Consider the following 27,281-nt stretch of genomic DNA (forward strand, 5'->3'; position numbering starts at 1 on the left):
TTGCCGAATACCATTTGGCTAGCTTTAGAACTATGCATGCGTAAGTCCGAACCTCACCTGCGTCCATATTTTTTTTTACTGGCAATCATTGCCCATTCCCAAACATTGATCGACAGGTAAAAATTGGACAATTTTTATGAACTGTCAATACATTTACGGGCAGTTGGCAACACTGATTGCACCCCACAATGTAATCTGGGGGCATTTTGTAACACTCCTGCGTTTTTATAGTAAGCTGGATTTGCAGCTGCAGAATCTCCACTCAGTAGTCATGTAGAGATGTGTTGAATTACCAGATCCAACTCTCCAGACTCATCACTGTGGACCCGCCTGCTTCAGCATACAGATATACACACACTCAATAAGATGTTCCTGGAGTGATAGGATGTATATGACAGTATAGAGGTGATGTGCTGAAGGGACAGGGGTGAGCAGTGATAGCAATGATAAGCACTTGATAGTAATGTTCAGGAGAGTAATAGACGTTAATAGGTAGGATGCAGATAGGTTAGTAATCATGTATGGTAATAGGTGGTAAGGACAGCAGATGATATACACGAGAGAATAACCCAGTGCAAGGATAGATGGTAGTAGACTCAAGAGCTAGCAATCTATGTAACAGTGCAGATGATAGTATTAGTAATGCATAGATAGTAACAGTCCTTAATGTGCAGAAGTAGATAGTGTAAGGTTGTTATGGAGGAATCCCCTGTGGGGTACTTATCACTAGTAAGGTTAGTAAGTAGAGGGGTCCGGTAGTGAGGGAGTGATCCGGTAGCGAGATACGGGATCAGTATCGAGGTTCCGGTCTGTTCCAGGTAAAGAGAATAGCTGGAGGCTCCGGCAGCATAAGACAAGGCTTGTAAGCATGCGGTTTGAACGAACAACCTGAGAAAGAAAGCCGGCGATTGAAATAGCCGCTCAGAGCGGCGCTCAGTGATGATGTCATACGGCTTAAAGGTATATGCGTTCCATCTAACTAAAAAGGTGGGACGCAATATGAAAAGGAAAATGGGCAATAAGGGTACCAAAGGTACCAGAATCTTACAGTACCCCCCCCCCTAAGGCCGGCTCCGGAAGGCCTATAGCACTGGTTTCTCCGGGTATTTAGAGTGAAACCTTCATATAAGCCTAGGTGCGTGAACATCAGAAGTATCCAACCAGGTGTCGTCTTGGGGTCCATAGTTCTTCCATCTTATGAGATATTGGAGTCTTCCTCTGTGGATACGAGAATCCAAAATCTCCCTAATCTCAAATTCTTCTCCGCCTTCAACTTGTATTGGAGATGGAGGCAAGATGGTAGGCCTTATTCCTTGGTTAGGAACATGTGGTTTCAGTAGCGACACATGAAAGATGGGATGTATTCTGAGATCTGCCGGTAAAGTGAGTTGTACTGCAGCTTTTCCAATGAGTTTCTTAATTGGGAAGGGTCCCAGAAATAAAGGTCCAAGCTTTTTGCTAGGGATCTTTAACCTTAAATTTTTCGTCGATAGCCAAACGAGGTCCCCAAATAGCATATTGAGGAGAAGGTCTTCTACGAAGGTCGTAGTACCTTTTTTGTTGACTGTGAGCGTGTGAGATGGTGGTATTAAGTAAACCCAGAGAGTCTTTTATTTGGGTAAGATAATCCGAGGCTACTGGGTTACTTGATGGTAGGATGCGTGGTGGAAGAAGTGTGGGATGAAACCCATAGTTTAAGTAGAACGGACTTTGCTTAGTAGTACTGTGGGTTGCGTTGTTATAAGCAAATTCCGCCAGAGGGAGGAGGTCCACCCAATCATCCTGTAGGTATGAGGTGTAGCAACGTAGATATTGTTCAATGCACTGGTTGACTCTTTCAGTCTGTCCGTTGGTCTGAGGGTGGTAAGGAGAAGTGAGCTTTCGCTCAATCCGTAGTATGTGACATAGAGCTTGCCAAAACTTGGAGATGAACTGTGAACCACGGTCGGATAAAAGAGTCTTTGGAATTCCATGTAACTTGAACACATGTTTCATTAGTAATTCCGCTGTTTGCTTAGATGAAGTTAGTCTGCGAATAGAAATGAAATGTGCCATCTTTGTCAGATGGTCCACTGACACTAGAATGGTATTAAATCCTTTGGAAGGTGGTAGTTCTACTATAAAGTCTAAGGACACAACTTCCCATGGAACCTGGGGTATTGGTAGACTGCAGAGTAGACCAGATGGTTTTGTAGTGTCAATTTTGGAACTTGCACAGATGTCACATGAAGAAACAAATTTTTGTACAGACGTCTTCATATCAGGCCACCAAAACTGCCTGGTAAGCAAATTAAGGGTCTTAGTCATACCCATATGTCCTGCCATAGGCACATCATGTGACAATTCCAAGATCTTGGTGCGCATAGTAGGGGGTATGTAGAGTTTGTCGTTGTAGTAGAGGAAGCCTTCTGCATCAGTAGTTAGTTGTGGTGGAGGTGAATCCAATCCTATACTGTGCAAAATCTCTTCCTTCAGGGAACGAACAACACCAATAATATGTTCATAGGGTATTATAGGAATAGAAGGAACTTCAGCGCAGTTATCTTCGGTTAATCGTGATAGCGCATCCGCTTTTTTATTTTTGTCTGCAGGTGTGTAGGTTACTAGGAAGTTGAATCTTAGGAAGAATAATGACCATCGTACCTGCCGGTGGGAAAGAGTTTTGTTAGTCTGAAGGTATTGAAGATTTTTATGATCTGTATATATGAGTATTGGTAATCGGGTACCTTCAAGTAAATGTCGCCAATTCTCTAGTGCCAGTTTTATGGCAAGCAACTCTTTTTCACCCACTGGGTAATTCACCTCTGGGCTGCTTAGTGATTTAGAGAAAAAAGCAACTGGGTGGAGTGGTGAAGTATTTGTTGGTCGTTGGGAGAGAACTGCTCCTACTGTCATGTTTGACGCATCTACCTCCAGAATATATTGGAGGGATGGGTCTGGATGGCGTAGTATGGGAGCAGAAGTAAAGCTTGATTTTAACAAGCGGAAAGCTCCATTTGCTTCTTCTGACCATTTAAATGGTTTCTTTATACTTGTAAGTTGTGTGAGAGGTCTCACAATAGCAGAGAAGTTCTTGATGAACTTCCTATAGAAGTTTGAAAATCCGAGGAATCGCTGTAATGCCTTACGAGTTGTTGGTATAGGCCAATCCAGAATACACAATATCTTGCTCATATCCATCTTGATTCCGGTTTTAGATATGATGTATCCTAGGAATAGTATTTCTTCTTTATGAAATAGGCATTTTTTTAATTTCACGTATAGGTTGTGTGCGAGTAATCTGGATAACACAAGTCTTACATGTTTTATATGTTCAGACAAAGATCGAGAATAGATAAGTATATCGTCCAGATATACCACAACACAGACATCAAGTAAGTCTCTGAAGATGTCATTTATGAATCTTTGAAAAGCTGCGGGAGCATTACACAACCCGAAAGGCATCACAAGATATTCGAATAATCCGTATCTGGTTCTGAATGCTGTCTTCCACTCATCTCCGTCACGGATTCGGATTAGGTTGTATGCCCCTTTTAGGTCCAATTTAGAAAAGTAAGTAGCCCCACGCACTTGTTCAATGAGTTCAGGAATGAGCGGTAAAGGATAACGATCCTTTATCGTAATGGTATTTAGTTGCCTATAGTCAATAATAGGCCTAAGACTTGAATCCTTATTGCGGACAAAGAAAAGTCCTGCAGCTGTGGAAGAAGTAGAGGGTCTGATGAACCCTTTCGCCAAATTCTCATCCAAGTATTCCTTGAGATGAGAAAGTTCATCCTGTGAAAGAGGATAAACATGGCCGAAAGGCAATTTGCTATTAGGGAGTAGATCGATAGAACAATCATAGTCCCTATGGGGAGGCAACACTTGAGCATTTTTCTCAAGGAAGACTTCGGACAGATCCTGATAGCATAGTGGTGTAATCTCATCTGACACCACAGACAGGATCTTTCCATAAGATGGGAGGTTACACGTGATCTCGCAATAGTGAGAAGGGAAGGTTAGAGTCCGTGTTTTCCAATCTATGGTTGGTTGATGTATGTGTAACCAGGGAAGTCCCAAAATAATGGGAAAATGTGGTGAAGGTAGTACATCAAAAGTGGTGGTCTCCATATGAGACTCGTTAGCAGTGACAAGGAGTGCTTGTGTCTGATTGGTGATTGGACCAGAAGATAACGGAATACCGTTAATGAAACTAACAGAGACAGGTTTAGGTTTTGAAATAATAGGTATTTTATTTAAAGCAACAAAACGTGTATCGATATAGTTCCCACAAGATCCTGTGTCGATCATAGCCTTGGTGGTGATCCTAGTCTGGTCCCACTGCAATGTCAAATGAACAAAGAGGTAGGGACTAGAAAAGGAAATCGTTAATCCCCCTAGTAAGACATGTGAACACTCACCCTCTTTTTTGCGGACAAGGGGACAGACGCTTATCAAATGATCCGGGGATGCGCAGTACATGCAGAGTTTTCTGGATCTTCTCCTGGCTCGTTCAGTGGTCGATAAAGGTGGGCGTATGGTTTCTACCTCCATAGGAGTAGGGTCAACGGCCGAAATCCGAGAAGGACTGGACAATGGCATTCCCATTTTCTCAGCCTTTCTTTCTCGCAGTCGCCTGTCAATGTTGATACTAAGTTGTATTAAGGCATCTAAAGTGCCAGGTAAATCTGCTCGGGCGAGCTCGTCTTTAACGGCTTCTGACAACCCGAGCCTGAACTGAGTTCGCAGAGATGTATCATTCCACCCTGAATCAAGGGTCCATCTTTTGAACTCTGCTACAAAGTCTTCAACAGGTCTCCTTCCTTGTTTTAAAGCCCTCAATTGGATATGGGCAGTACTCTGCCTATTGGGGTCTTCATATAAGCTAGCGAGTTCCGCTAGGAATAAGGGATAGGAGTTGAGAAGAGGATCATCTTTCTCAAAGAGAGAGTCTGCCCAGGCCCGTGGATCATCACCCGTTAAATATGAGATAGTGGTACAGACTTTAATTTGATCAGTAGGGTAAGTACGAGGTTTTAGCAAAAAAAGCAATTGACATGCGTTTTTGAATTCACAAAATTTTTTCCGATCACCTGTAAACACTAGAGGAGGGTTTATTTTAGGTTCAGGGGGCTGATCAGCAGTAAGCTGTGAGAGACGGGTTATCTGCTCTCAGAGTCTGATTTTCATCTTTTACTTCAGTAAGAGCAAGTATTAATGCATTTACTTTTTGTGTTAATTGTATCACTTGAGTGGGTAATTCTGCTGAATCCATTTTTTGGGTTCGTTCAATCTGTAACGCTCCTGCGTTTTTATAGTAAGCTGGATTTGCAGCTGCAGAATCTCCACTCAGTAGTCATGTAGAGATGTGTTGAATTACCAGATCCAACTCTCCAGACTCATCACTGTGGACCCGCCTGCTTCAGCATACAGATATACACACACTCAATAAGATGTTCCTGGAGTGATAGGATGTATATGACAGTATAGAGGTGATGTGCTGAAGGGACAGGGGTGAGCAGTGATAGCAATGATAAGCACTTGATAGTAATGTTCAGGAGAGTAATAGACGGTAATAGGTAGGATGCAGATAGGTTAGTAATCATGTATGGTAATAGGTGGTAAGGACAGCAGATGATATACAGGAGAGACTAACCCAGTGCAAGGATAGATGGTAGTAGACTCAAGAGCTAGCAATCTATGTAACAGTGCAGATGATAGTATTAGTAATGCATAGATAGTAACAGTCCTTAATGTGCAGAATAGTGTAAGGTTGTTATGGAGGAATCCCCTGTGGGGTACTTATCACTAGTAAGGCTAGTAAGTAGAGGGGTCCGGTAGTGAGGGAGTGATCCGGTAGCGAGATACGGGATCAGTATCGAGGTTCCGGTCTGTTCCAGGTAAAGAGAATAGCTGGAGGCTCCGGCAGCATAAGACAAGGCTTGTAAGCATGCGGTTTGAACGAACAACCTGAGAAAGAAAGCCGGCGATTGATATAGCCGCTCAGAGCGGCGCTCAGTGATGATGTCATACGGCTTAAAGGTATATGCGTTCCATCTAACTAAAAAGGTGGGACGCAATATGAAAAGGAAAATGGGCAATAAGGGTACCAAAGGTACAGAATCTTACACATTTCTATTGTTTGCTTAGACTTGTTTTCAGGCCCATCATGGTAGTACAGGTATTTATCATAGGGTAATGGGTCAAAGAAAGCAAGGGCTTGCTACTTTTACTGTGAATGCACCAACTTTTGCCAGACAGATCAGTCTACTTATGAGTATTGTTGACTTCATTTACCATTCTGTCATTTCCATCAGCCCTGATGCAAGGGGATTGTGTGGACACCTAGAAGCATTGGCTGTCCTTGATCCTACTTGTTGAACAACAAAGAATTGGAACTCCTAAAGATTTTTCTTTGGCTTTCTCCTTGCCCTATTACACTTAGATTTCCCAACTCGGATGAATTTTCTCTCCTGGGGGGTCCATATCCTTGTGATGAGCTGCCAAGTACAGGCCAATTGGGTTCAAGTAATTACTTAGTCCACATTTTGATAACCTAGGCTACTCCGACTTAATTTTGCAGAGAATGGCAAGGATATCAGGGCTGATATAATTACTGTCCTGAAGTTGGAAAAGCTCAATTCCAGGGATTCAGAAAGGATATTACCCTATAGGCAATAGAAATATTTTTTTGGGGTAAAATACTTATACTTTAAAGACAGATTTTTTAGAATATATTCTGTTAATATAGGATTTTCTTCTGACACTGGAGCTGTGCTCAAAGTTGTTAAATAACTCTAAGCATTTCTACAATTCTACTTTAAAGGTGTTTCGAATGCTCTGTATTAAAGTGAACCTATCAGTAGCTTTACCACTGCAATAATGAACATGTGACAAGCTTCTGTGCAGATATTACGGTTTACATGATCACATCATCCCCTGGTCAGCATTGTTGGAGACAAAACTTGTTGGGCCGAACCTAAGTTGCTGACTTCACCGCTTCCACCGATACTTGAGAGCTTAGCCAGGCATTCCCCACAGACAAAGTTGCCTATCATTTAAGTCTCTTCAAAGTAATGCTCAAGTCTCTTCCAAGTCTCTTCAAAGTCACGCTAAAAAGTCGCTCCTCCATGGGGCGACTTTCTGGTCGCGGTAGTGTGAACCGGCTCTGTGCAGTGTTTTATATAGTGCTACATTATTTGGTCTGCTTTGTTTCTCTTCTCATTTCTCCTGTTGGCCTTATTCTATTGTTGAGCTGACTGTGGTCTGGGTTGTGATCCCTGCCAAGCTGGCCATCTCCATCCTGTGCACATTTTCGGTACATGTAAGCATGCATGACCTTGGTTGGTAGGGGCCATGTAATTCTGTCAGGAGGTTTTTGTTTCTCGTTGCTGGTGCACTGGAGCTGGCACATATCTGGAGTATAGTCTGAGACATGTAATTTTTCACTGGCCATATGCTTATTGGAGTTTCATGAAGCTTTTCACTGGACACATGCTCACTGGACTTTTTTTTTCACGATTGTATATTTATTTTATTGCCTTTTGCATTATTCACCGTGACGTTTATTTGAAAGTTGCTGGTTTTAGATTGAAAATTTAAAAGGAGAAGCACAACACATTTTTTTCAATAGTAGAGGACAATGCCTGAACAAAGATGGACAGCATTCTTGAGTGAGTACTGTGATTAGTTTGAGATGTAACAAATACTAATAAGTGCTACACTTTCACATTAGATAGCATGCGTATACTTAGGGGTCTACTTAAAAATGTTTTTCACACATTTTTTGTCAACAATTCCCACATTTTTCCAAATAAATCTCATTAGAAAATGTGTATCCTGGTTGAAAGCTGTGTACATCTTGTGTAAAAAAAAAAAAAGAAAAAAAAAGAAGAATTAAATAGACACCTTAAAAGTAGAACTGCCCATAACAGTAAAAATGGTCTTTTGCTAAGTACAGTCCGCCCCTGGAACATTTTGTACTGATCCTCATGGTAGAATCATTGGACACTTTAACCACTTAAGCCCCGGAGGATTTGGCTGCTCAAAGACCAGGGCCTATTTTACGATTCGGCACTGCGTGAATTCAACGGACAATCTCGCGGTTGTGCGATGCTGTACTCAAATGAAATTGACATCCTTTATCTAATTATCTAATTATGTTCGCCAATATCCAGAGTTGGTCTTTCGCAAGTCTAAGTCACTTCGCGATTTTATGGTGCATAGTCATCTTCGGCAGGTACAACAGGGTGAGGATCGAACACGCAGAGGTACTTATCCATGTGGCCAGTGTGAAATTTGCCCTTGGATACAGGCAGGCCCAACCTGTACCCTCCCGAATGGCTCTGTATACAAGCTGAATTGCTATGCAGATTGTCAAACGACTGGAGTAGTATATATTGCCCTCTGCGAGTGTGGCTCATTTTACGTGGGCAAAACGAAAAGGTCCCTGGCTTGTCGAGTGGGGGACCATTTGTACTACATGGAGGTGGGATTGATATACACTCTCATCTGCAAGCATGTAGGTAACTATCACAACTTCAAGTCTGAAGTAGTTAAATTATATGTCTTGGAGGTGGTTAACCCCAATATTCGGGGAGGAGATGTTGATAATAGAATTTTAAAATTGGAAGCCCGATGGATTTACAATCTGCATGCCACAACCCCTCCGGGCTTGAACTCAGTGATTTCATACCAACCTTTTCTAAAATAAACCTAACTTTATTTTGCCATCCTAATTCCTACCTTGATTTCTTATCCTTTTTTTTTTTTTTTTTTCTCTAACACGTTATCATTAAGTTTGTGAAAAACTTCTGTATATTTTGAAATGTTATATTATGATTTTCTTTTTGATTATTGTTTCAGTATTCTTCCTAATGTACGTGCTTGTGGCCTTTTTGTGCATATTGGACCAATGTTTGGATGTTGGGTGTGCTGCTAAGCCCTAAGGGTCCTAGGGATCAATATGGAGATGTATAGGGAGGTGTTCGGGCGCAAAGCCGGTGAGTAATGCTATCTGGCTCCCGGCTTTGGTCAAATTTCTTTTGACCAATGAGGAGACTGTCTTCGGGTGCTCTCCAGTCCCGGACATATGTCTCCTTATTCGTGCGCCCGCGCCGTGGATGACACGGCTTCCGGTCCCGTCACTTCCGGCGGGGTCTTAGTACTTCCGCCGGAGGTTGGCGCGATCTTTCGGCCGCATCACTTCCGGTGGAGTCCCGTACTTTAGGGGGAGGGCGGCCGGTGTTCAGACACGGCTGTCTCTCTCCCCCTTAGGCTGTGCTTTCGCCTGCGAGGGGCGAGCCTCTGTCTCTTCCACCGGGGCCCACTTGGCGACGGGATCTATATTCCAAACGGGATTTTTATATGCAGGCACAGTGGAGATCCAGTGCTAACCCATTGGGTAAGTGGAGAGGTCTTTGTTTCCTCTTTCCTCCCTGCTCCCCCCCATAGTGGATCGGTATCTGTAGTAATATTACCTCGTGGCACTACTTGAGGCAATTTGGACCAGCTATGTCTAGCTATATATGAAACTTATATTCTGAAGTCTGCCATTTGCCTATGTGTTGGAAGGTGGGATCTATAGGTGCTGTATGGCAGATGCCTATACACAGTCCCTTAGTTGTTGCGGGGTCCCCTCTTTCTTCTCCTCCCCCTTCCCTTCTCTCCCCCCTTCTCTTCCCCCCCCTTTCCTTCTCCCCCCTCTCTTTCCCTCCCCCCCCTCTCTTTCCTCTGTTCTCCTCCTCTTTTCTCCTCCTCTTCTCTTCCCTCCCCCCCTTTTCTTTTTTCTCTTCCCCCCTTTTTCTCCCCCTTCTACCTTTTTCCCTCCCTCCCCTCTCCCCCCTCTTTCCTCCCCCCCTCCCCTCATTCCCCCCTTCTTCTCCCCTTTTTCCCCCCAAAACCCCCCCCTATATCAACTTATATACCATATCAATTTGCGTTTCTATGCCCCTAATTCTTAAATTCTTTCTTCTTGTTGGTCATTCATTTCCCAGATGATATCTCCCTAGTATGCCTTGGGTCTGCTTGGCAGTGGGGGAGGCCGCCCCTCTGAATGCACCCTGAGGGTACGGGACTCGGCACCTTTCCCTGTCTCCTGGAGTAACTCCGAGAGAGTTTTTAGGGTTGGTTCACCCTGACATCCTCGCCCGGTTGCATCCCTTTTGTTATGTTGGCCCAGTATGGTCTTTAGCGCAGCCAGCATTTCCAGCCTTCTGGTCAAGCACTTTTCAGCACAAGTACTTGGTGAGCATCAAATAATCTTGTAATGAACATATGTTCAAACGCTTATATATGTATATATCTTTTTGTGAATCTTTGTAACTCATTATTTTCTTTCTCTATGTTAGTTAACCTAGGATCATCAAATGGTCTTTGAGAAAGCGCCATTCATGCGAAACGCGTCAGACCGATCCTTTATTGGTTACAAACACTGTTATTTGTACTGTTTCTGTTTTTTAATATCTTCAAGTGTGGATTTGGCTCCACTTTTATTTATATATGTGTGTCAATCACTATAATAAAGTTTACATATTTTTATCAATTGTTTGTCAAATTGCTGTTTGCAGCGGTTTTGGTGCTCCAAACTAGTTGGTGGTGACAGCCTCCTTATCATCCCTTTTCCGTGTCCAGAGGTACAGTGGGGGCGCTTCCCCCTATGGGGTGGCGTTTCACTGTTCCCTTTACATACATTTTTTCAATGAAATTGACATCCTTTTTTCCCACAAACAGAGCTTTCTTTTGGTGGTATTTGATCACCTGTGCGATTTTTACTTTTTGCGCTATAAACAAAAAAAGAGCGACAATTTGGAAAAAATAACATTTTTCACATTTTTTTATATGAAATTCTCAAAAAACAAAAAAATTTAAAAATCTAAATTTTTTAACATTTTAGGCCAATTTGTTTTCTGCTACATATTTTTGGTAAAAAAAACTGCAGTAAGCGCATTTTGATTTGTTTGCGCAAAAGTTATTGTGTTTACTAACTACGGGAAAGATTTATGTAATTTTTATTGTTTTTTTTTAACTAGTTATGGTGGCGATCTGCGTTTTTTTTCTTCTTGCGGGACTGCGACATTGTGGCGGACAGATCGGCCCCTTGAATGACATTTTTGACACTTTTGGGGGGACCAGTGACATTACTACAGTAATCAGTGCTATACATATGCACTGTTACTGTAAAAATGACACTGGCAGGGAAGGGGTTAACTTTATTGGTGATTAAGGGGTTAAGTGTGTCCCTAGGGGCGTGATTCTAACTGTCAGGGGGCGTGGCTTGTTAGATCATCACAGAGACATACGATCCTACATAGCAGGATCGTATAGCCTCAGTGATGATCTAAGGGAGAATGACAGACGGCTGTGTTTACATCAGCCATCTGTCTCTCTCCCTCTCCTGTGGGAGGTCGCAAGTCATCGGAGCCGCCGGTAACACGTGCCGGAATGTCAGGGAACGAGTGGGGGCACGAGAGTGCCGACGGCGGCGCACGCTCGCCCCCGCCCCCTAGAGGCGCGTGGGCGAGTGACGTACTCATACGTCACTTTGCCCAGGAGAGGCTGACTGCCGCCGTACATAGCCGTGCAGCAGTCGGCAAGTGGTTAAAGTCTTTAAATGAACTTTAACATGAAGAAATATCTCTGATGCTCTGTCTTTATTCAAATGGGGCTTACAGAGTGAACCATTTCCTTAACTAGTTTTTGTAATATATGCAGGAACAAAGGGGCATGTTTCATGATGGAGAGCAGGGGAAGGGGTCACTAAACATGTCATTTACAGGCCCCTTCCTTTTCTGAGTGAACACAGTGAGTGATCAGTGCCAATCACTCATTGTGTTCATTCATAACGGTTTGTGAATAATCAGGAAGCCGTTAAGCACAGAGCACTTTCCAGCAGAGGCTCAGGCTACATGTGTGTTTAAGCTTTGGGGTGCTCACCCTAATGCAATAGGCTGCAGACACCTATGATAATATATTTTTTGGTGATTTTAAGATGTTGTCCTTTCCTAAATATGCATCTATAAAATGAAATCGGGTAGTTTCTGTTTTTGGGGAGTCAAACACAAAACACAAATATTTGGCACGCATGCTTTATTTCCGAACAATCTCAAGAGTATGGCACAGAAGCTCTTTCCATTTGTTGGTGCTTGACTAGAAAGAAGTAGTCAGTATAAGTCTTTCCACAATGAGAGCAGATATATAATTTCTCTTGGCTGTGGATTTTCAAATGTTGGTCAAGACCAAATTTGCGTGTAAACCTCTTCCCGCAATCGCTACACTCATAGGGCTTTAGCCCAGTGTGAATTCTGGAATGGACATTAAGATTTGAGGCACTGGTAAAGGCTTTATTACATAGGATACATTTAAATAGCTTAGTTTCCATGTGGCTTTTTTGATGCCGGTAAAGACTTGAGCTATGGGCAAACCTACGAATGCAATACTTACACCCATATGGTTTATCTTCCATGACTCTTCTCTCGGTACTGTCCAAGGTTGGTGAATAAGGTAAATTCTCAAGTCCGGTGCTAGGGTTTGCTTCAGTATCACGTAGAGGCAGGTCTGACCTATTACAGATGAATGCATTGAGGTCAGTGCTTTCTGTGCCAGTTTTAGCAGGACTGGCATAGACTACATTGCTGAGGTCCTGGGAATTATACACTGGTATGTCTTTCCATGGTCCTTCATTGGATACTGTTTTGATTGTTTCCTCGGCTGGATGACATATCTTTACTCCAGATTCTTGTTCTGGTGTTAAAAGTTTGTTTACAACGGAGTGATCTGTGTTCTCTTTGCCAAGTATGTCTGCTGAAAATGAAAATGAAGTAAATCAGGACAGTTAAAAAAATTACAATACCATAGTACTAGCATATTTTATTTAGACCACAGTGTGTAATAACTTGTACAGGTCACATCCTGCACACAGTACCCATGGAACAACAAAACACTATCACATTTGTCACACTGAAACTGGCCTACTGAAATACACAGGCTTTTGATATAGAATTATCATTCGAGGGTTATATTTTACAGTCAAACCAGATTTCACCAGTACAGGCAGTCCCCGAGTTACGAACACCTGATTTACGAACAACTCGTACTTACGAACGGATGTCAATTTCGGTCACTTGTGCTCCACGCTGGTCACAGTTACCACTGAGCAGCCATCTTGCTCCAGACACATTACACACTGCAGTAGTGTATGTATTGCATGGCCACAAGAGCCCCAGGTAACATGACTGCACGCCCAGGTAACATGACTGCATAACAGAAGCACCCGAAACATCCCACATCCCTGCACAGGCTGAAGTTGCACTTAAAAATGCACTGTTTCAACTTACAAACAAATTCGACTTACACAGATTCGGTCACAGAATCTTTTTTTTTTTTTTAATGTCCCCCAAACAGTGACCCTCCGACCTCTATATATCCGCTAATCCTGTTTTATACATTGGAATAATAGTTTTGCAAGCATAAAATCTTACTTTATAAAATTTCTGCTGAGCGCCGCCATCTTTGTGCTGGTTCGCCGAGTCCGCTGTGGGGAATTGTCTGCCCTGCTTCCTGATTGTAGTGGGCGGAGGCCGGTGAATCCAGCGCGAAATCTCACGCATGCGCAGTACTATGCGATCGGCATAGTATTTGTTTCCATAGGGACGGCAGCGTGGAGGAAGTTGCTGCCCCTATAAAGCCTATTTAATAGTAGACCTATTTAAATATAGCGCCGTCCGCACTGTGCTCCGCCTAACATTGCGTCATTTCCTGTTTGGAAATAACGCGATGAGAGGAGCGGCCGTCCGCCTACGTCACTGCCAATTGCATCCTGGGAGCGACGAGTAAGAGCTCCCAGGACGCATTGTGGGACAGGAAGTGACGGCGCGGGCCGCGCGGCCGAGGAAGGAGGAAGTGGATGTCAAGGTGAGTATATTATCCTCTGTAAAAAGGTAAGTAAAAAAAAAAAAAAAACGCTGGTAATATCCAATTCTTGCTCATGGAAGGATAAGGGGATGCCATAAAATGTAAAAGGCATGATTTTCTGCCCGGAACTCCGCTTTAAGAACAAACCTACAGTCCCTATTGTGTGTTGACACTGCAAAAAAAAAAACAATGTAACTACGATTCCTAGAAAAAAAATGCAAGGCTAAGAGGACACAAACCGGAGATTTCAAATGTACTATAGTTTTTTTTTTTCCCATTGTTATTTGTATTTGTTTAGCAGTACCTGGTTTCTACCCATAAAGGAAATAATAAGATTTTTTACTTACTGTAAGTCTATGGAGGGACACAGGAATTTAGGAGATTCTTAAATAGTTGCATTATACTGTTGCATACAGATGGTTGGCACGCTGGCAAAAATCTGAAGCTAGCCCCTCTCCGACTGTCATATATTTACATACAAATGTGTGTGGAGGAAGTGACATATCTTATCTTAATGCTTAACCAACCTGATAGTAAGGGGTCATCGGCCCAAGCTCTCTCTGCTTATCAGGGGAGCCTGATCGATAGTTAGGCCTGCTCATTGTGCTCAGTATGTATTCATCTGGTCTGAGGGAGTGTCCCCACTGTATCCGATAGGGAGGCCTGTTGGACAGTGGAGGAAACCCGGCCAGTGATACACAGGCTTTGTAACTGTCCCAGTGGGTTGGCAGAGAGGGTGGTGCATCTCTGCATAGAAACCAATCAGCTTCAAGATTTTATTGTCAAAGCTTATTCGAACATGCTGAAGTAAGTAGCTGATTGGCTATCGTGCACAGCTGCACCAAATTGAGTGCTCGTGTTTTAGTAAATCTTCCTCTAAGTAACTATTCATAAGGTGGAACAAATTAACCAAACATGGGAAAACCAGATAAATAATTAAAACACCTATTTTAGAGGAAGTGGGAACAGACATACCATATCCATTAAAAATGTTGTAAACTGCAAAAAAGGCATAAGCATAGCATACTTAACCCTTGACTTCAGGGAAAGGAAGTTTGGACAGACATATGTCCACAGGAAAGACCAGCTAGTCGTCAACAGCAGAAGGCTGAAACTGAACCTGTCTAACCCTTGTGAGTTTGGGATAGGTAACAGGTACAAAAACTCCCTAAGGTGAGCACACTTTCAAGCACAGATACCAGATCAATGGAGTGGAATAAAACATTGCAGTGTTTTTGGTGCTATTTACAAGTCCATTTACAGGTGCTGTACAGTGTTGCAGAAAAAAACAGGGCAAAAACTACAAAACAAAATCCTAGAAAAATCCCAGCACTAAATACACAAAATTACAATTACAACACTGACTCCCAGGCTGAGCAAGCCTAACACTTGTCAGCCTCCTGGAGGTCAAGGCCTTGAAGCATCTGGATGAGGTCCATCAGAGGTTGGACTGCCCAACAGAAGAAACCCTTAAAGCGGTTGTAAACCCTATTAAAAAAAAAAAAAAAAACCTGCAAGACAAAGGCATAATGAGCTAGTATGCATCGCATACTAGCCCATTATGTTTAACTTACCTTAAAACGAAGCCCCGACACGGACCCCTGGACATCGATGCGGGCGCTGCCATGATCCCTCGTCGTCTCTTCCGGGTTCGGCGGCTCCCGCGCGCTGATTGGCCGAAAGAGACGGCTCCAGCGCGCTGATTGGCCGGAGCCGCGATGACGTCACTCCCGCGCATGCGCGCGGGAGTGATTTTTCCGGCAAGCTCCTGGCAAGTTAATTGAAGGTCCCCCCGGACCTTCAGAGCGCATGCGCCGCTCGCGCGAGCGGCTGCATGCACTGTAAATATCTCCTAAACCGTGCCGGTTTAGGAGATATTATTTGTACCTACAGGTAAGCCTAAAGGCCCGTACACACGTACCGATCATCGGCATACAAACGTCGGTGGACGAAGGATCTGCCGATTGTACGCGTGTTAGTATGGTGCCTCCGACAGATGTCTGCGCACAATCCGCGGACAAAAGTCTTTCGTGCAAACATGAAAATATTTGTATGCCGACACCAGAACGGACGATTGTTCGCCTGTCAGTACACAATTCGGCCGACAGACCGCAGATTTGCAAGACTGGGCATGCTCAGAAAATAGAAAACACAGGGAAAGTTAACCATTACATGACATCACTTCTGCAGTCGGCGGACAAAATTCTTGTGCTGTCCTTGTGCTGTCTTTGCACTTTTCAGCAGACACCGACATCCCGGGGAGAAAAGAGGAACATTTGTAAGCCGACCATCGGTACGTGTGTACGGGGCTTTATTATAGGCTTACCTGTAGGTAAAAGTGTCAAAAAGCGGGATACAACCGCTTTAAACAACTCAGGAACAGTCTATTCTATAGAACCAGACTCACAGGCCACGTCCATTAGAGAAATCCTCCCGGAGTAGGGGAAAGTACCCTCCTTTCCTGGGTCAGAGACTGGCAAATATAGCTCAGGACATTTTGGTCCAAAGAGATCATCCTTGTGTCTTGCCCAGATTCCTAATGTCAAAACCCAGGGAGAGGCTGAAAGGGACTAAAGGCCCGTACACACGTACCGATCGTCGGCATACAAACGTCGGTGGACGAAGGATCTGCCGATTGTACGCGTGTTAGTATGGTGCCTCCGACAGATGTCTGCGCACAATCCGCGGACAAAAGTCTTTCTTGCAAACATGAAAATTTTTGTATGCCGACACCAGAACGGACGATTGTTCGCCTGTCAGTACAGAATTCGGCCGACAGACCGCAGATTTGCAAGACTGGGCATGCTCAGAAAATAGAAAACACAGGGAAAGTTAACCATTACATGACATCACTTCTGCAGTCGGCGGACAAAATTCTTGTGCTGTCCTTGTGCTGTCTTTGCACTTTTCAGCAGACACCGACATCCCGGGGAGAAAAGAGGAACATTTGTAAGCCGACCATCGGTACGTGTGTACGGGGCTTTATTATAGGCTTACCTGTAGGTAAAAGTGTCAAAAAGCGGGATACAACCGCTTTAAACAACTCAGGAACAGTCTATTCTATAGAACCAGACTCACAGGCCACGTCCATTAGAGAAATCCTCCCGGAGTAGGGGAAAGTACCCTCCTTTCCTGGGTCAGAGACTGGCAAATATAGCTCAGGACATTTTGGTCCAAAGAGATCATCCTTGTGTCTTGCCCAGATTCCTAATGTCAAAACCCAGGGAGAGGCTGAAAGGGACTAAAGGCCCGTACACACGTACCGATCGTCGGCATACAAACGTCGGTGGACGAAGGATCTGCCGATTGTACGCGTGTTAGTATGGTGCCTCCGACAGATGTCTGCGCACAATCCGCGGACAAAAGTCTTTCTTGCAAACATGAAAATTTTTGTATGCCGACACCAGAACGGACGATTGTTCGCCTGTCAGTACAGAATTCGGCCGACAGACCGCAGATTTGCAAGACTGGGCATGCTCAGAAAATAGAAAACACAGGGAAAGTTAACCATTACATGACATCACTTCTGCAGTCGGCGGACAAAATTCTTGTGCTGTCCTTGTGCTGTCTTTGCACTTTTCAGCAGACACCGACATCCCGGGGAGAAAAGAGGAACATTTGTATGCCGACCATCGGTACGTGTGTACGGGGCTTAAGACACCACATAAGAAAGTGAGACTGAGATAAAATTGTGCGCTACCTTTAACAAAAAAAAACTGTGATAAAAGTTAAAAAAAGTTAAGAAAAAAAGCTGCTGCTACCACCTAAATGTGTTCCAACATGTGAAATAAATAAAATAAATGGATGTGGTAGCGCTGCTAAAAAGATAAAATACTTAATAGTACAGTGTAAAACTCACATTTATTAAAGTAAAAACCAGCTTTAACAATCATAACTTCAAAGAGGTTACATCAAAACGTCAAACCTACCCACCGCTTGGTACCTCTACGCATTACGCCATATCAATCATGGCTTCAACTTTTCTTCCTCCAGTTGAAGCCATGATGGATATGGCATAACGCATAGAGGTACCAAGCGGTGGGTTTTACTTTAATAAATGTGAGTTTAATAATTGAAGTTGGGTTTTGAGTTCATGTCTCCTGAATGTATTGATACTGCACCATTGGAGATTGTCTTCCTTTTTTTCTCATGAGCTAACCTATTTGGAGTAAAGGCCCGTACACACGTACCGATTGTCGGCCGAAAATGTTCGGCCGCCGAACGATCGGCCGATTTTCGGCTTGTTAGTATGATGCCTCCGACAGCCGACAGCGCACTTTCGGCTGAAAAGAATCTGTCTTGCAAGCATGAAAATTTTTGTATGCTGACACCAGAGCAGCCGATTGTTCGCCAGTCAGTACAGAATTCGGCCGACAGACAGCAGATTTGCAAGACTGGGCATGCTCAGAAAAGAAAAAACACAGGGAAAGTTAACCATTACATGACATCACTTCTGCAGTCGGCTGTAGTCGGCGGACAAAATTCTTGGGCAGTCTTTTGCACTTTTCAACAGACACCGACAGCCCTGGACAAAAGATGGCCGATCGTTCGGCCGACGATCTGTACGTGTGTACGGGACTTAACACTGAATATTGGTGAGTGACCTATTGAATGGACGGCATTAATCTATCCGCCTTCTAACTGCTCGAGACCCCTAGTGGGTGAATCAAGGAGGTGAGCAGATAACCTGGTGATAACAGCATATTATGCAAAGAGTGGACACACATGGAATGAATCATGGGCGTTCTTTCTGATAGAGACTTTTTTGGACTTCCTCTATATTGCACATTTGCACTTTCAGAGTGGATATTTATTTAATTTTTCACTTTGGACTTATTTGCTTGTTTTGCACTTTACTCTAATTAGAACTGGACCTTTGTACCACATTGTACTTTTTTAGATTTTTCACTTTATTTGGCACTACATTTAAAACTAAATAGTATGTATGGTATACAATTTCTGTTTTTTTACATTTTTTTAGTAGTGCTATCATATTCATTCATTATACATTTTTTTGGATTTAATCCTGCTGGTTGCACCTTATATAACCAGCATCGCATTGCTTTTTTGTAAGATTTATATCTTATTTTGCATCATTTTTTACACTGTACTATTAAGTCTTTTCTCTTTTTAGCAGCGCTACCACATCCATTCATTTTACATAAGAAAGTGCAACCTTCTAAGCGGATATTTTACAACAATTCTACAAATCCTGAAAGGGCAACCCAAGGATACTAGATGTGGGGGACCTGACAATTCTCTGCATAGTAGACAGTGGAAAAATCGAGGAAACTGACCCTCGTCTTTAGAGAGGGTCTTCAGAGCATTCCACAATGAGGATCCAAGAAAAGGCACTAGGGTTGACAGAAGGCCCTGTGTCATAAGCAGGGTTGAGTGCTGGCAGAGGACACTGAAGGGTCTGGTCCTCACTAGATAAAGGAGCGGTAGGGACTGATCCCTGTCCACCTTGTAGGTTAAGAGGTTCCTCTGAAGACAGATAGGACTGAGGACTGCCAAGCACTGCAGGGGTTGCATCTACCCATGAGAGAAAAGGAGTCTCCTGCTGGGAGGAGTTTGAGCTCAAATGTAATACTATTCCTAAGCAAAGGCTATTACTAGAGTAAGAATCAGAGAATCCAGGGTGCAGGGAGTCCAAACAACAAACCTGGATAAATGCACAATGGGGTGCAATAATACCAGAAGATTGGGGAGGGTCTTCATGCAGGAGGTTGACCGGGGGGTCGGAAGGAGGATCTCTGGCTTTAAGATCTGTGGTTTGAGTGGAAGGTAGCTGTGACAGTTTGTGAAGTATTATTGCTTTAGTTGTTGAAGGAAAAGTGTAGGGTACACTATGACCCTGAAAGGCATTGCTAATGGCAATGTCTAGAGCAGGTCCAAAGAAGCGTCATTCAGATGTTCGTAGAAGGTATCATTAGTGTCCCAGGCAGGTAGCCGAAGTGCCTTGTTCATATGAGAGGACATCATCGTTCATGCAAAACAACAATTTGGAGGTTTGTAAGAGGCAATCATAGCTAAAGCGCAGGGCTTTAGACATTTTTTCCAAAGTTGCATGAACAAATTAGGGTCACTGCAAACACAGGATTGAGGGTCACTCCCATTGATTTAAACTAGACCTAAGTAGGAAATGTAACTGCCGTCAGTAAAATCTTTAAAGGGATTGTAAAGGAAGAAGGTTTTTTTAATCTTAAAACATTCTATGCATTAAGATAAAAAAAACCTTCTGTGTGCAGAAGCCCCCCTAATTCTTACCTGAGCCCATCTTTATCCAGTGATGTTGCAGGAGTTTCTCAGCTGCTCGGGACTCCCCTCCTCATTGGCTGAGACAGCAGCATGGCGTGATTGGCTCCCGCTGCTGTCAATCAAAGTCAGTCAGCCAATCAGGAGAGGGGGGTGGGGCTCGGTCACGGCTTTGTGTCTGAATGGACATAAGGAGCTGTGACTCGGCTCAGGTGCCCCCATAGCAAGCTGCTTGCTGTGGGGGCACTCAGCAGGAGAATGGGCCAGAAGCACAGAAGAGGGACCCAAGAAGAAGAGGATCCAGGCCACTCTGTGCAAAACCAACTGCACAGAGCAAGTAAGTGCCGGTTCACACTAGGGCGACCTGTGAGGCGACCTGGTCGCCTCACAGGTCGCCGCAGGTCGCCTCCCATAGGGAAGCTGCGGACCCGTTCTAATAGGAGCGACACAAGTCGCTCCGACCTAGAAAAAGGGTCCGGAGCTTCTTTGGGGCGACCCGGAGGCGACCGCCATAGACTTCAATGTTATGAAGTCCGTGGCGGCCGCTCCGAGGTAGCGGCGTGCTGCTCGCACCGCGACCTCCGAGGTCGCGGTGCGAAGTAGCGTCGCTGCAGTGTGAACCGGCACTAAGTATAAAATGCTTGTTATTTATTAAAAAATAAATAAACAAGACTTTACAATCACTTTAAATATGAGAACATTGACCCTTGTAGGTGTATAACAAAAAAACTATCAGCGCAAAACCAAATATGTGATATAACACTCAAAATAGGTAAAAACACTGTGCGTGAATAATGTACTGAAAAAGTGCTTGAATATCACTGTGCAAATAATAATAAATAATAATAATAAAGCAAATATAGCCGGCAGCAAACACCAATCGTGTTCACATCCCACAATGAATCAAAATAAATACAAAAAATGTGCTGCGCCAGACGTGCACCAATAAACATAAATGATGTTAATATAATCAATAACTGAAGTCCATACAAGCTGTGATTGTGCTCAAAATCCAATAAATGTGCATTAGTGTCCAAGTGTCCAAATCAGAAATGCAATCTGGTGAAAAGTGCACACCAATCTGTGAAATCCCTCCACCTGCTAGATTGGCCTCTCACCTCCAAACAGGACCCAGACGAGCCAGCAAAAGCATGTACTGAGGATATCAGACTCCTGGAAAGACACTCCAGCCTCTCACCTCCGGAGGTCTCAAGACACGGGACATGCGATGCAAAATATAAAAGGGAAAATATAGTGCTCTCCATTTCAACAATCAGGCTTTATTGAGGAAAATAGAAGTTTACTCACATGTACAGGGCACTTCACCGTGCCTGCTGTTATGGCAATAGTAATAGCGTGTGTCACTCGAGAGATGTTCGGCGTCGGTCACGCAAGCTCCGCCCCCCTATATGCGTTACGACGAGCGTATGGCTCCAACGTCTTACTGTATGGCTCCAACCCCTACCGAGGAAGACGTTGGAGCCATACGCTCGTCGTAACGCATATAGGGGGGCGGAGCTTGCGTGACCGACACAATCACAGCTTGTATGGACTTCAGTTATTGATTATATTAACACCTTGTAGATGTATGTTTCTAAAGCCTCGTACACACGCAACGAATTTCCGCCGACCGGTCATCCGTCTTTTGTCCAGAGTGGTGTCTATTGGTTGGTATGTGCTCTAGACTGCACACAAATTTTCCCGTATGACAGAATTCTATTTCAGAAGTGATGTCATGTGATGGATTGCTTTCTTTGTGTTCTTTCATCTCTGAGCATGCCTAGTCTTCCTCATAAGATTTTTCCCCATCGAAATATGTACTAATGAGACAAAAATCGGTCGTGTTTTGACGGTCGACAAAAATTATATAGCCTGCACACCAGAATTTTTTCGGCCGAAAAGTCGGAGTCGGTTGTCAGAAGCACCATACTAACAAGCCGAAAATCGGCAGATCGGTCGACGGACGAAATTTCCCAGCCCAATTTCTACTCGTATGTACGGGGCTTTAGGCTGGCCATACATTATACAATTCTCTTGTTCAGATTTCCTTTAGATTTACCAAAACCATATTGTCAGGGTCCGGACTGGCGGCAGATGACTGCACTGGAGGTGGATCCTCTGTGTCAGTGAGGGATTTGGCGTGGACCGTACTAGAGGACCGGTTCTAAGTTACTACTGGTTTTCACCAGAGCCCGCCGCAAGGCGGGATGGACTTGCTGCAGCGGTAGCAACCAGGTCGTATCCTCCGGTAACGGCTCAACCTCACAGACAGCTGATTCAGGCATGGTACAGAAGGACAAGGCAAAGGCAGGGTCAGACGAAGCAGAAGGCCAAGGCAGGCGGCAACGGTTCGTAGTCAGGGGCAACGGCAGAAGGTCTGATACACAGGCAGGGAAAATACACCAAACGCTTTCTCAAGGCACAAAAGACAACAAGATCCGGCAAGGACAGGAAGGGGAAGTGGGTTTTTATATGTTTTGGACTGATTGGATCAGGCACCAATTAGTGGTGCACTGGCCCTTTAAATTTCAATGCAGCAGCGCTCGCGCCCCCTAGGAAGAGGGGCTGCGCGGGCCGGGAGGAGGACAGGAAGGAACCCGGCGTGTGCCGGGAGGAAGAGATGACGGGACCTGGCGGGTGAGTCACTGAAGATGCGGGGGAACAGCGCTCACGGTCTGGGACGATGACCGGAGCGCTGCAGCCCGCGGGACGCCTCGAGTGCTCCGGGGAAAATAAATAAGAAAATTGTATAATGTACGGCCAGCTTTAAGGTGGAGCATCTACCGTCGACAAACCATATAAATTCTGTTCAAAGGAAAAAGCTACATATTCTCAGTAGGGGCTCAGAATCCCATGGGTCGTTTCCTGTCCTCATAGAGGAATAGTTAAAACAACATAATTCTGTGTTCCTGCTTAACAGTGCTTATTATCTTTTAGATAATACCAAATATTATTTTTTTTTCCTTCTAGCGTGTGCCAGGTATGCTGGGGGTTATTATTGCACTTACTGACACTAATGTTGGGTACTATTGTACTAAAACTTCTTCAGTATGAATAGCTAAAAAAAAATGCAGGGGCACTGAGGTGTGAATTGCACTGCTATTGTTCCCTCTAGAAGTGTTGGGGGCTGCACTTGATGCCTCTGTAATTTTCAAGTTGACCACCACTAGGGAGCTCTAGCATGCTCAGACAAGAATCTGAACCAGCCTGAGTTATCCCACCAAGAAGCTGTCACTGCAGACTGCCAATCATAAGCAATGGAGAGCATTGCTCTGCAGTCACATTTATATCCGCCTCTTGAACATGCGTGGCTGAAGGGCAGGGCATATCTCCACTGCTTTTGATTTGCTGTCTGCAGGAACAGCTTCTTGGCGGTATAACTCAGGACGGTTTGAACTCATGTCTGGACACACCAGTGCTCATCCCTGACCCCCACTGCTGTAAAGGATAGGAGCATTTAGTTCTGCTTTAAGACTTAAAGGGCTACAGTGGGTAGGTAGGAAGGGGTTTAAAAACTCCTACATGTCACACCTTGGGACTTTGGTGCCCTGTCACAAGCTGGTGACCCCAGTCCTCCATGTCACACCCATTCACCCTGATTCCCTGTACTGGGGACACTTACCAGGTGGTATGAAGACAGTGGCCTGCACTCTGCCCTTCCTCACCCCGATCCTGTTGACTCCTAATGACTCCTCACCTGGAAGCTCCTCTCCTTGACCGTAGCGATCAGTACAGCTCCTGTAGGCTCTTGATTAAGCGGAGAAACATGGGGCACTGCACGTGCTTCTTATTTACCCTCCACAGAAAAATCCGGAGCTCCAGAGTCCACAGAAGCCCCTCAGCTTCTTCTCCCACCTGCTGCACTCTAGAACTGGGCTCCTGCTCTGATCCAGCTCCCCCCAGCTCCAGGCTTGGTACTGGCCAAGGGAAGTGAATGGCTCCCCACCCCTTCATCTGTCAGCTTTGTGCAGAGTCTCCTCCTGCCCGGGGATCAGCCCACTTACCTCCAGCAAAAAAGCTTCAGTCAGTGCTCTGGCGGGCCCCCCTTCCTGTCCCCTCTCCCCTATACTACCCACATCATTACAGTCCTGAGAACCGGTAACACCAAACATGTGTATGTTTCCCAGAATGTCCTGCTCTGCTCGGCTCTGACCTACCACATTGGCTACGACAGTCACACATCTCCACTGGGCCTGTCTGTGTCCTTGTCCCCGGGCCCCACAACAATGACTGGGTCTGGGCAGCTGCCCCTTTTGCCCCGTGTTAGAGACAGTCCGGTATACTGTACATACACTGTGTGAAAAAAACTAACTGGTAACACATACAATATTACTGCCTAAAAAACAGTTCTCCTATAGTCAATATATCAAAGGATCTATTATTTCATAATCTTCCTCAATAAGTCACCGACCAGGATCTGCAGCTGTTATGGCTGCTCTCTCCTCTCCCCTGAAGCCAACCAGTGGGAATTATGTAAGTCATCTTTCCTTTACAGGGTAGTTAGTAGTGATGGGCCGAACACCCCCCTGTTCGGTTCGCACCAAAACTCCCGAACAGGGATACAGTTCGGACCCGAGCTGTGAACTGTATTAAAGTCTATTGGACCCGAGCATGAAAAATCAAAAGTCCCCATTTTTAAGCCTTCAATGCAAGTTATTGGCCACAGAAAGGGTATGGGGGCCCAGGGGCATGTATCAATGCAAAAAAAAAACAACTTTTAAAAAATATATATTTTACAAGAGCAGTAATTTTAAGGATGCTTGATGTGAAACAATAAAAATGAAAAATTCCTCTAACCACTTTCCCACTGCTCACTGTGCTGCTACTGCGGCACAGTGGCTCGTTATCGTCTAGCGACGTAGGTCTACGTCACCAGACATTCCCCTCTCTCGGTTCATAGCTGAACCTGCGATCTGTCCCTGTGTCACATAGTCCCCTCCCCCCACACACGTTAGTAAGCACCAGGCATACATTAACCCCTTCATCACCAATAAAAGTTAACCCCTTCCCTGCCAGTGTCATTTTTACAGTAACAGTGCATATTTATAGCACTGATTACTGTAGTAAAGTGTCAAAAATGTCAGTCAAGGGTCCGATCTGTCCGCCGCAATGTCGAAGTCCCGCAAAAAAAAAAATCGCAGATCGGCACCAGATCGCCGCCATTACTAGTTAAAAAAAAACAATAAAAATGACATAAATTTCCCGTAGTTAGTAGCTGCGATAACTTTTGCGCAAACCAATCAAAATACGCTTATTGCGATTTTTTTTACCAAAAATATGTAGCAGAAAACAAATTGGCCTAAAATGTTAAAAAATTTTGATTTGATTTCATATAAAAAAATGTGAAAAATATTGTTATTTTTTCAAAATTGTCGCTCTTTTTTTGTTTATAGCGCAAAAAGTAAAAATCTCACAGGTGATCAAATACCACCAAAAGAAAGCTCTATTTGTGGGGAAAAAATGACATCAATTTAATTTGGGTACAGCTTCGCACGACCGCGCAATTGTCCGTTAAATTAACGCAGTGCCGAATCGCAAAATATGGCCTGGTCAGGAATGGGGTAAAATCTTCCGGTCTTAAAGCGGTTAAAAATACGCTCATTGAGAATTTTTATGTCAAAGACATGTAGCTAAATACATTTTGGCCTAAATATCTGACAAAAATTGAATATATTGGATATTTTTTAACTGTCAAATTAGAAAAATATTGTTATTTTTTTTCAAAATTGTCGCTTTTTTTTATTAATATCGCAAAAAATAGAAATTGCAGAGATGATCAAATACCACCAAAAGAAAGCTCTGTTTGTGGGAAAAAAAGGACATAAATTTAGTTTGGGTACAGTGTTGCATGACCGCGCAATTGTCAGTTAAAGTCGCACAGTGCCGAATCGCAAAAAGTGGCCCAGACGTAAGACAGCAAAATCCTCCGATGATAAAGTGGTTAAATATAGTGCCTGGGGGGGTCCCCTTAGTACATATGTGGAACATATGTACCGTGTATAGAACCTGCTGCAGCAAAACTGAAATTCATAAAGAAAAAAAAAGACATTTAGCCCCCGTTCACACTGGGGCGACCTGTCAGGCGACCTGGTCGCCTGACAGGTCGCCGTAGGTCGCCTCCCATACAGAAGCTATGGACCCATTCTAATAGGAGCGACACAAGTCGCTCCGACTTAGAAAAAGGGTCCGGAGCTTCTTTGGGGCGACCCGGAGCGACCTGCATAGACTTCAATGTTATGAAGTCCGTGCCGGCCGCTCCGAGGTCGCGGTGCGAGCAGCGCGCCGCGACCTGTGTGGTCGTCTGGGGAAGTCGGATCGCCCCAGTGTGAACGGGGGCCTAAAATTGATTATCACGGCTTCCAGTTATTAGTTATCAGAAAAACAACAACAACAAAAATGGCGATTTTAAAGGGAAACCCCATGTCCCTTAGGGCAGGGGGGACATTCACTTGTTGGTGACAACACATGGGGGCGGTGCTACCAGGTGACATCACCAGGTGGCCCCACTCCTTACCTATTTAAGAACAGTCACATGGCAGAGCAGGCATTCGGCAGTTACATCAATGAAATAAACTTATACAAATTATATACTGTATATAACCATACAAACATATGTGCAGTGACTATAGTGAACCAATATAAAAGTGCTACTGTTGGGAGTCCAAAAGTAAACGTTCATCTCTGAAGCGCTTCCACTGAATAACTTCTGCTAAGGTGCTCCAAATACACAGTGCTATAGTGCAGCTGCTATGGCTCTTAGTGCCTCATGCAACACTCTGTGCTGTAAAACACTTACCAGATATCTTTGACTTTGTGCTTTTGAGCTACAAAGTCTCCATAGGCTTGTAGATACTACCCTTCTGGGTCTTTGCAGAATAGCCAGTTCCTCTTCTCCTTTACTGCTACACTCCTCCAGCACTCTCCTTCAGCCACTCTGCTGCAAAATCTTATGCCTCAGATACCATATAAGGGGACAGAAGGGGAGCCCCACATAGCGTGATACTGTTTTTATTTCAAATGAATTAATAAAACAACTTCATTCCACTCACTTGTAAAAAATGGTAAAATCACAGCCGTGCATTCCAGTGGCCGGAAATGCCCCAAAGCACACGCCCATGTTGAGGGCCATG

At 44.2% G+C, this 27,281-nt stretch overlaps 1 protein-coding gene across 1 annotated transcript in view; it reads right to left on the reverse strand.

Moving 5' to 3' along the window:
- Positions 1-12,062: 12,062 nt before the first annotated feature.
- Positions 12,063-27,281, reverse strand: part of LOC309566695 (uncharacterized protein) — a 75,388-nt gene continuing 60,169 nt past the window's right edge. The window contains exon 4 of the mRNA XM_082271959.1: positions 12,063-12,783. Within this exon, the coding sequence (XP_082128085.1) occupies positions 12,086-12,783 (698 nt within the window). The 3' untranslated portion in view covers positions 12,063-12,085. The remainder of the gene's footprint in view (positions 12,784-27,281) is intronic.

The sequence above is a fragment of the Pelophylax lessonae genome (assembly GCF_965119305.1).
Source record: "Pelophylax lessonae genome assembly, chromosome: 11".
Lineage (NCBI taxonomy): Eukaryota > Metazoa > Chordata > Amphibia > Anura > Ranidae > Pelophylax > Pelophylax lessonae.